General features: G+C 35.9%; 1 protein-coding gene across 4 annotated transcripts in view; it reads right to left on the reverse strand.

The window, feature by feature from the left end:
* LOC18440070 (uncharacterized) overlaps positions 1-4300 on the reverse strand; it is a 53415-nt gene extending 49115 nt beyond the window's left edge. For 2 of the 4 annotated variants that reach the window (XM_020670921.2, XM_011627239.3), the window contains exons 1-3: positions 3742-4300; positions 1173-1264; positions 339-1039 (exon numbers count right to left, since the gene is read on the reverse strand). In XM_020670921.2, coding sequence (XP_020526580.1) covers positions 339-1039; positions 1173-1264; positions 3742-4116 — 1168 coding nt within the window. In that variant the 5' untranslated portion in view covers positions 4117-4300. The remainder of the gene's footprint in view (positions 1-338; positions 1040-1172; positions 1265-3741) is intronic. The other 2 variants (XM_088870400.1, XM_088870401.1) reach the window with 2 other exon arrangements.
* Positions 4301-10812: the final 6512 nt, after the last annotated feature.

Below are 10812 nucleotides of genomic sequence, written 5' to 3' on the forward strand. Positions count from 1 at the left end.
AGATCATGTAGACAGTCCGAAAGCTAGAAATAACAAGACAGTACATGGACCTGTCGAACTTTTCAAATAATTATTTACCCAATCCAGTGTTAAAATATTTGACAAATCAGAAGAGAAAAAGGTCAAATGACCAAGAGTAAAAATCCCTTCAAAATATGGATGAGTCTAATGATTTCCCTGATATTTCACTTTTTGAACCACCCGTGTGAGCATTGCATGTGTGTCAAGTACTGTCCTGATATTTTCTCTAAAAATTTTATTTACGAGAGAATTGTTTCCTACATGAAAGTGATGCACATATAGCAACTCATGCTTCAGTCATAACAATGAAATCTTACCCGGTCCTACAACATTCTCGCTGTCAACCTCAATAATGTAGTCAGAGATAAAACTAATGTAAATTGTTATGTTGATCAAACCGCCATTAGAATTATCCAGTGATGCACGAAACTTGTTGGCATCAACAAAAGAAGACCCAGGAAGGAACTCATGAAACAATGGTTGAATGAGCCTCAAGTTGTGCACATTACGGTATATCTGTGGGAACATATGGAAGTTCAAAACATTTCCATCTACCCCTCTGAATGTTGTTGGCCTTTCTGTGGTAGCACTTCCAGATTTCAATGTTCCAGAGATAGAACTCACATGCTTATTGTTACCAGGCTTCTGAGCTGTGAGGTTAAACTGAAAACCAACAGCAGTAGCAGGATCTTTCGGGAGATCAACAAATTGCCATGAAACGTATAAATTGTCTCTCGTAATGCGACAATTTTTACATGAAAGTGATATTGTGGGCCCCATGCTCGAGTTGTGACAGCTGTAGTTTGCAAACATTGACAGGGGCAAAACTCTGTGGTCGATGAAACCAGGGATTCCAGTCACTACAGAACCCAGACCATGGAGATGAGCGCAGCTCATACTGGAAACAGTAGTAATATTGAATTCCATATCATTAACAAAAGATAACAAATTTGAGACATTTGAAGCTTTGACATTATGCACCTCAACAGCCCGTTTGGTGATGATGTGATATAGTAATCTGTGAACAGAAGGATTAAAATAAGCCAGCGTTGGAGCAGCACAAACTGTCAATGATGAAATAAAAAATGACATGTACAAGGATAATAAGTTTATGATACAAAAGCAAATACTAATCACTTTAATGTACTCACGCAGAAACCAAACCAACGAATAAAATCCAACAAGCAACAGAGAGAGTCCCTCCCAGCTCAGTTTTGCGCTTTGCAACAGGTTTTTGGTCATCCTGCATCAAATAGATATGCATGTTGAAGTCTTACGAGTATGTCAGCAATGGATCACACATAAATTATAAGCAATGCATTCATTATTTTCCTTCTCAACACTAAAATCGCACTACCTTACATACTGAAACTGTGCTAGTCAACAGTGAGATGTGTGACGTTAGAAATCTAAGAAAGCCCAAGTCCATTCAAAATTTGAACCACAGAAATTGGAATAACCAAGGTTCCAGAAACGGGACTAAGACCAAAAATAAAGAACCAAAATGATTTATGCTTTTCAAAATTGTTTCTTCTGGTTTCTGAAAGCCCCCCAAAAATCTCTTCTCAGTCCAAATGAACTATTTGATCCCCCCAAGTTCAAACGTACCCAGCCATCATAGAAATCCCACAAAAATAGCATCCAATTCAAATGGGAAACATACCTCTAACCCTTATCTTAATGTAAACATAACTGTACTTGAACCATCCAAGATTTTCTCATCCTATATGTTCACCACAAAGCAAAACAAATATTAGCTGAAATTGAGGAAAATACTGTATGACATTTTTTCCATCATTCCCATGCGACATCTTTAGGTTCCATACCCTACCAGCAATCAGATCTTCAGTTATAGTCAATGTTTCCAAAACCAATATCCCCTTTGACTGTTAAGGAATTTGGATAAGAGTTATAACTGTGTGCATTATCTTTTTGATAAACTTTTGATGACTTTATCAAAAAGTACATCTGAAGATTAAGGATTAAAATGAGGAGCCACATTGGGTTCCCATATAAACTTCTCAGTCTTTCTCTTCTATTAGTACCTGTACATCTGCATTTACGTGGTTAACATCAGGGAATGTAGGGGAGGTCATGATCATGGGCTTGATAATTGAATTACATCCTCATATTTCTTTCGAAGCTTAAATACACGGGGGACTTGAACGACGATCATTGGGCCACTATTCCCCTAATCCCTTTATAAACCAGTTTCTCCATAAAATTTGAGTTGAGTAGTTTTATTTTCACCAATTCATCATGCACCTTCTTTTGTGTGTTTCGTTCACATCTCACAAATTACATCTATTAATAACTCCAAAAGAAAATCCTCATGAAAGTCCTGATGCAAGAATCTATTCAGGCGCCAGAGCAGCATAGCAAACTCCTAAGGGTAAAGCATACTTATTAAGTTTATGGGAGTTGTCAGCCATGGTTAAGGGTATATATCTGCACTTGCCATTATAAAACAACTTACCACCATTAGCGATCACAATCTAAAATTCTCACATGGATATAGATAAGGTCCATTTTGTTTTGCAACCCTAGCATCTATGGCGTCACAGGAAAAATGTAAAATCAATGAATAAGCAACAAAGACCAATGAAAAAAAAATGAATAAGATCAGAAGTTGCGTCTTTACATGGTCCTTATCACTGTGAGGTTTGGGGAAAGTAAACTACTAATGAAACAGCAAGAAATCAAGGCTCTCCCCAGAAGCTACGAGGGTCTAACCATCCTCATATTTCATTTTCACTGTTTCCAAATAATATCACGATCAGACAAGTATATTGGCTACTTCTTGCACTACACTCAGGGCTATATTTTCACCATAATTGTTTTGAAGCCCCACATTTTCTTGAAGTCCACCTTTTGCCATGGGCAACCAAGGTGACGTAGAAGTATTCACCGTCACTGGCAACTCAGTAGTTAATTTTACCAAAGCAGTGTTGCTATCTTGTTTTCTTGGAGTCAAAATAGACCAATGGCATCCAAAATCGTTGGAGGTTTCAAGGTGTATATAAAATGCCTCATTTGTCCTAGAGCAAAACCCACAGTTTGCTAAAATTGCATCACCTTAATGAACAAATGTGATTAACTAGCAAACTACGGAAGTCTGGCAAAGTTTGGTGACTGTCCTTGTCACTAACAAATTGATTTAGACCAAAAAGGGTGAGGTGAAGAAGGCTTAAAAGAAGTCTTCAAAGTAGTAAAAAGAAGTTCCATACAAAGTAGAGAAATCGAATTTTCGAAATGGAAGTTTCTTCAATTTATTTTTTTGTTCAAAGATGCAAAAGAAATGTTACAAATGAAAGTTTCTCATTGAGTATCTTCATTGTGAACATTTTGATGCAGGACCCTCTTTACATATTCAATCTTGGAAGGCATGTTCTCCCCTGGCATAATTTGTTTGAGGGAGTTCAGCATGATTATTTCCCTATGCGAGCCTTTTGATTCACATATTTGGCATGCATAATTAATTTTTCTATATATTTGCTCTGGGATCACTTATTTCACATAAATTTGCATTTGGGTGTCGGGATTCTGTGAGCATTTGGTATAACATAATTCTCAAATTTGAAATAATAAAACTCTAAATTAGACCTCTGTTGGCACATGCTTCGACAGAACAAGAGAAAACAAAAAAAACAAAATGAAAGAGATACGAGGACTTGAAAGAGAAAGGCGAAAGAGAGAGAGAGAGAGAGAGAGAGGACTTACAACCCAGTGGTGCGTGGCGTAACAAAAATCCAATCGGCTAATCCAATAGCGAAGCTTAAACCAATGGCTCTTGCCATCTTCCACCTTCTTCAGGCGCAGGGCAAAGCAGCAGCCCAGCCAAGTGAGCAAAGAAACCAGAGTGGCTTCAAGGAAGAGGGCTTGAGACTGTGTAATCCCGTTAATGGCTTCAAACGAAAAGATGGTTTTGGGGAAATTGTGATCATAAGTAACACCTGAGTCCACAAAAAATTCAGCACCCCCAGGAAGCCAGAAGAGGGTACAGTTCGAGCGAGAAGCGTCCATGACAAAGCCAGGGTTGCAGGCACAGAGAGAGGAATTGTAGAGGAAAGAGTTTTGGGGACATGGTGGCTCCATTAGAGAGTCGAGATGCAGAGGAATGAGAAGCGAGAAGGGGGCAGGGATTTAAAGCGGGAGTGTTAAAAAAGAAAGGGATTTAGTGAGAGCGAGCTTCTTAAGGGATTTAGTGAGAGCGAGCTTCTTAAGGGATTTAGTGAGAGCGAGCTTCTTTCTGCCATAGAGAGAGAGATTTAGATATTTAGAGAGAGAACGTGGCTCTTTCTTCTGATATGGAGAAAGGGTCCGGTTTCTATGCGGCCAAGCCCGCACATGTAGAAATACGGGGCTCTTAATAATTCTCTCTTTAAGATGGATTTCGGGGCTCTTAATAAATTTATTTTTGAGATGGATTTTAAGACTTAATTTTAAAAAACGTATAATCTTTACTAAGGAAATAATGAATATGAAAAACTAAAAACTACAAATAATAACTCTAATGAAAAGAAAATTTGACAGTTAATTTCTATTGTTGTTAGATGGAAACCTGGTTGCATACATCTTTCTAGACCGCATATGTAGAAATACGGCCCAGCACAATTTTCCTACAGAAGTGATGACGAAGAGATGGTCGAGTTTTTAGAGAGAGAGAGAGGAGAGAGAATATGGCTTTCAAGGGAAGGTTCGCGGCTGCGCGAAAGGATCGAATAAAAGAAAGTGGTGGCGTTCGTTTCCTTCTTTTGTTTTTTTTAAAAGAGAGATGGGCAAGAATGCATAGGACCGATGCTTCATAGGGAGTACGCTGTTCATCAACTCTCTCCGGTAAAATTGATAGTTGGGATTCTTTTCTTTTTTTATGCAAAATTTTGGGACCCATCTAAGCGCTACCTATTTTAAAAAACAAATTGAATTTTTATTTAAGTGCGGTTTGTATAGAGCCAAGGCTCTAAACTATCAAATTAAAGCCCACTGTCAAATAGTGTCGAGAAATATAGTTTCAATAGTGGAAAGTTTTGTGCTAGCCTTAAAATATATTTTTATCTTTAATTATAATATTTGAAGCTTCAAAAATAGTGCAAATCGAGGAGATCTATGAAAACTTGAAAATCTTGAAAATTGACGGTCTAAAAATGCATTACAAGATGCACTATTTTCAAAATTTGAAATCTATTTTTTTCTCATATCCATGCATCTTGATGTCAAGATGATCAATTTGATGATATTTGGGCATCAAAACAACCTCTTCTAATAAATATTTTGATGTAGGCTCTAATTTGATTGTTTAGAGCGTAGGTATAAATATTTCCCTTTTTATTTTTAGGGAAAGGTTTTTATACTTGCCCTACAACATAAAAGATATATGCTTCCCCAAGCCGTCCAATTTTGATCAAGAGAGCCACTCACCGTTTGATCTTAGATATGACATCTCAAAGTATTTTATTTTTAGTTTTTTTTATACAAATTTAATGAATATGAAATTTGGTAAGTGTCATATTCTCATTGGGGTGCATCTATAAAAAGTATTATAAATAATTTTTTGATAAAATATAATGACCAAAATACCATTTGAAACTTTCAGATGTATTTTAATCATTTTATTTTATTGTCAATATTTTTTATATATTTTTCGCTAGTACAAGTTTAATAGAGGATTGGACGTCCAAAATTTGGTATCAAAATAGTTTATAAAAAAATTAAAAATAAAAAAATATAGAAATGTGATATTGTGATTGGGGCAATATTAGCCTTCTATTCAGAACGGACGGTTGGATAAGGAGAAGTATATAAGTTTTATGTTGTAGAAGAAACATAAAAAGCTTGCCCTTATTTTTGTTTCTTGAACGTTGGATATCTCTTTCTAAAATTATACAATTCTTGTTCAATATAGAGACATCATTGTTTTTAGGAGGCTAGAGAGTATAAAGTATTATTATTTTCTTCTTTTCCAAAATATTGAAAGCTTGAGTTTTTGCCCGAGGGAGCAAATGGACAATACGCTTCTAAGAGAGCATGAAATCTTTTCTTACGCACGATGGTGATCATGTTGCGGACAGGTGTATACATGGACACATTGCAATCTTGTAAGAACAAGCTGGTGTTTGTGGACTTCGACACGACGCGCGAATATCGGGTAGGACTTAAAAGCAAAGAGAAAATCATCGATAACCTCAGGCATGCCCACCCTCGATATATTTCAAATCACACCATTAACTATTTCAATGGTATTTTATTTTAGGGTTATGTTGAGAGTGCTTAGGACATTTTATTTTATTTTTTTAGTGTTAATGGTAATTCATTGAGATTGCTCACACTAAAGAGCATTTTATTTTATTTTATTTTTTGAGCATTAATTCATTGAGAGAATGAGAATTACAAAGAAAATAACCAAAAAATGATACGAGAAAAAGAGAAACAAAAGAAAAGAAAAGAAGAAGAAAAAAGAGTTAAGGAGAGAGAAATAGAGAACGAAGGAGAAGACAGACTAAGAAGACCCTAGTTTCGCAAGAGCATTAGCATCGCCATTTTTTTCTTTATTGATGTGATTGAAGGGGACCTCTTTGGCCAAAATTGCCAAGCAGATTTCATCCAAAATAGAGGTCCATGATTGGAGGACGGATGGGAACACCAATTGATCACATTAGCTGTGTCACCATCAATAATGATATGATTATGTCACTAGTGGGCTCAGAGACCACCTTCCATGACCGCCCTAAGCTCAACCTTATTACTGTCACAAAAGGCTAATTCCCAAAAAAAAAAAAAAAAAAAAGGAGAAAATAATGTTCCCATCATGGTTTCTAAGAATCCCACCAAAGTCAGCTCTCTGCATTTCATGTCTCACACTATTGTTGAAGTTTAACATCAACCATCTCGATGGGGGGAGGTATCCAAGGGAAGGCTTGATCACTATATGTGGTCAGTAATAGAGAATATCAGCAAAATTGGTGAAAATGACTCTTTGGGACAAAAATTGAAACACAGAAAAGTTTCTGCCCAGCAAACAGTGAGTCTCATGATTGTCTTAGAGAGAATATCCATATCGCTAAAGATACCATCTCTTTCCATAAAGACCAAAGCACAGCAGCACAAAGAATACACCTAACGTGAATGCATGCTTTGGAGAAGGGGGGATTGAGAACATAAGCAAATAAACCATGAATATTTCCTGGCATGGTCCACCGCCAATTGGAGATTGTAGAACCCCAATTCCAAAAAAACCGTAGCAAATGGGCAATGAAGAAATAAATGATTACAATCATTCAACTGCTCGATTTCAAAGAAATCATACATAAATCATTCCTCTTTTCCTTAACTGATCTCCCGGCAACACCCTACCTTGTTCCAGCAACCATAAGAAAGCTTTAAGCCTTTTAAGGACCTTAATCATCCAAACCTTAGAACTTTTTTTGCTCAAGTCAAAGAGTATTTTATAATTGTACTCAACAAATTTTGGACATTTATATACTTTTGTTTTGTACATGGATCATTATTTTTAATAAGGGTACTTTTCGTCATTAGAAAATGTATGATATTATCCACATAATGTGTGACATCACTCCCATGGAACGCACAAGTTGTATTTAATGCTCCATGTAAGTCATGTCATACCACTTGTGCCAAAAATATCCTTACTTAAAAATGGTCTATTGTGGTATATAAGTGCCTAAAATTTGTTGAGTACAATTGTAAAATGTTCTATAATGTGAGCACCCTAGCATAACCCTTTATTTTATCGAAGTAAGAAAGTAGTCTTTTTAGGATGAAAATCTATTATTGCAAAAAGAGGTGAAAATATATGATATTATATACATAAAATTATATATAAATTTATTATATTTATTTTTACTACAAAATTAGCAAAGGAAATATTTATTTACATTTATATTACTAGAAAAAATTGTGTATAAATTTATTATATTTATTTTTACTACATAATTACCAAAGACAATCTTTAATTACATTTATATTTTTGTATGAATACATACATATCTGTTTATAAGTTGGTCAAAACTTTTTTTTTTCAAAATTGCCCCATTTTTTAAAGGGTGCAATCTGTATAGAACCGAGGTTCTAAACAATCAAAGTAAAGCGCACCTTAAAATAGTATTGGGAAATATGGTTTCAATACTCGAAATCTTTGTGATAACCTTAAAACATATTTTCATCTCTAATTATAAAATTTAAAGCCTAAAAAATAGTGTAGATTGAACAGATCTATGAAAACTTGAAAATCCTAAAAATTGATAGTTCAAAAATGCGTTACAAGATGCTCTATGATCTCATGTCCATGCATCTTGATATCGAGATAATCGATTTGAGGGTATTTGGGCGTCAAAACAACCTCTTCTAGTAAAATTTTCAAGGTGGGCTCTAATTTGATTGTTTAGAGCCTCGGCTCTATAAAAAAAAATTCCTTTTTAAATATCAACATCCGAAAATTTTTAAGTTTTTAAATCTTCAAGATCCAAGAAATCTTTTAGTCGTTCTTCTCCCAAAACCAGCATCAATGCTCTCTTGCATCTCATTCCTCTCTCTCTATCTTCTCTCATCATGTTCTTCTCCTTGCTACTTCTCCCATTCCCCTGCTCTTTTCCTCACTGGGGTTGGTTAGGAGTTGAATTAGAAATCAAAGCCTTCCACTCAACTAGACCCAAAATCCAAAGTCACCTTCTCGATATAACCCAACAAATTCATGATCCACATTGTATATTCAGGGAACTCATGATACGACTTATCAAAATCAAACTAATGAGTGACAATGAATCCATAAGTACTAGTAGATTTCAAGTGTACCCCCAAGAGGCCATGCACACATATGGTATGTGGGTCCCTTTCTTGGCACATGTGTATACACCTTACCCGTGGATCATTGAAGAGCAGCTTCCGATGCATTGTGACTATTTATCCACATGCTATAAGGTTTTAAGAGTCGAGGATTTGGGCCAATGCCCTCTGTTGGCCCCTAAATTCTCATACAATGTTATTTTGTCATTAGGCTTATATCATCAATCACATAAAACATATCGCATGCACATTACATAGTCAAGAGGCTCAAATATAGTAACCAGTCCTGAAATAAGGGTTATCCTCAATCCCCTCGATACCTTCCATGCATACAAATCGTCCACATGAATCACTTGCGAATCTATGACTCTTGGTCCCAATTTGTCAAGATCCGAGAGTCATGTTGCTCTTATACTCCCATTGAAGTTAAAAGATCCAAATGTCAAAATTTTAAGGCTTTGGAAAGACTTATATCCATAATTGATTTTGGAAGAAATAAAAAGTAAGTGTCAAATTTGGGATTGGCACGAATGAGATTTGAGAAATGAAGACTCGGGAGAGGATGTAGGTGTTGGAATTTTGGGTGGTGGTTGCTATTGTTGGGTTTATGTAGCCTTTAAAGGCCTTATGAGTGTGTAATGAAAAATAGTTATTATAGTGGAACATAAACTCAGTGGGAGTATGGTCCCTCGAGGACCATACTAAGCAAATGATATTTGCTGATACCGGACTGTGCTTGAAGATTTAGGCCAGTCGATTGGAAAACCCAAGGTACCTGGGCATAAAGAATAAACCGAGAAGGGCTTTTGGGTTAGCCCTTGAAGAGGTCGGAGCTTATGCCTAGATGAGTGAGCGAATGACTGTGTGACCCTTATGTGTGATGGTAGGCCCACATAGACAGGGCCAAAACCTCATCCATGATCCATCACACGGGTGATAGATCGTTTGAGAAAGCAAGTTATCCACCTTTTGAGTGAAGCGTATGCATGTGCGAGAGATACCCCTATGCACCATAGAGCTATGATCGTATCAGGTCGTGGTGACCTTGACTCGTCTCTAAGAGAGGACCTATAATCCACAGACTGGGATTGTGACCCTTTGTCTCATCAGCCAGACTTTGGTGACCCACTAGTGAACCCCTGCTTGGACTGTGGGTCATGAGAAAACACTGAGTCGGTTTGATAAAACAAGTGTGGTCTGTAGTCTACAGTTGAAGGTGTAGTACCCCATAATTACAGATTGAATTCCTAAAATCATATGGATCATTTTCCCATCATATTAATTTAATTGTGTTCATTTTATTATTGAAATAATTTTAGTTTTATTATTTTAATTTTTATAAATCTCTCAATATTTTATTTATAATTTTTGGACTTATAAAAATATAGTTATTGATTTTATAAAGTTATAAAAAATTCAAATATATATTAAATTATTTTTTATAAAATTTCATGGGGGCCTATAGTGCACATGGGCCCACCGTGTGGCATGTGAGTGCGGCCCACATGTGCCACATAGAGGTGGCACGCCCCACCCCTTTGGATTCCTTTTGATAGCTTTGTGTTCAAGTCATTTAAATATGAAAAGTGCATCTTATGACATATGATCAATTTGTAATATAGTAAATATTGACCATATCTTATCTATTTAAGATAGCAAATATTAACCTGATATTTCTTGAAATATTCTTATGGAATATATGAGATGGATAATGCAATTTTATGGAATGCATGATATTTTTAATGGATTTAATTTATTTAAATATATTGATGGGAAAACGTTTTAAGAAAAAGGGGATAATGGTTCATGCACCTTCCATAATGTTGATAGCCCATTTATGGAATGGATAGATCAGATCTCTCACCCCACAAGTCACCTTGATCAACAGTCCATATTTAATCTTAAGAAAGAGGCAAACTATGGGAAACTCTAAAGAAATCCTATACCTAAATTTCACTATAAATAGGGGTGCTCTCCCCCCATCTCTACACA

The sequence above is a fragment of the Amborella trichopoda genome, chromosome 6, assembly GCF_054954075.1.
Source record: "Amborella trichopoda isolate Santa Cruz 75 chromosome 6, AtrichopodaSantaCruz75HAP2 v2.0, whole genome shotgun sequence".
Lineage (NCBI taxonomy): Eukaryota > Viridiplantae > Streptophyta > Magnoliopsida > Amborellales > Amborellaceae > Amborella > Amborella trichopoda.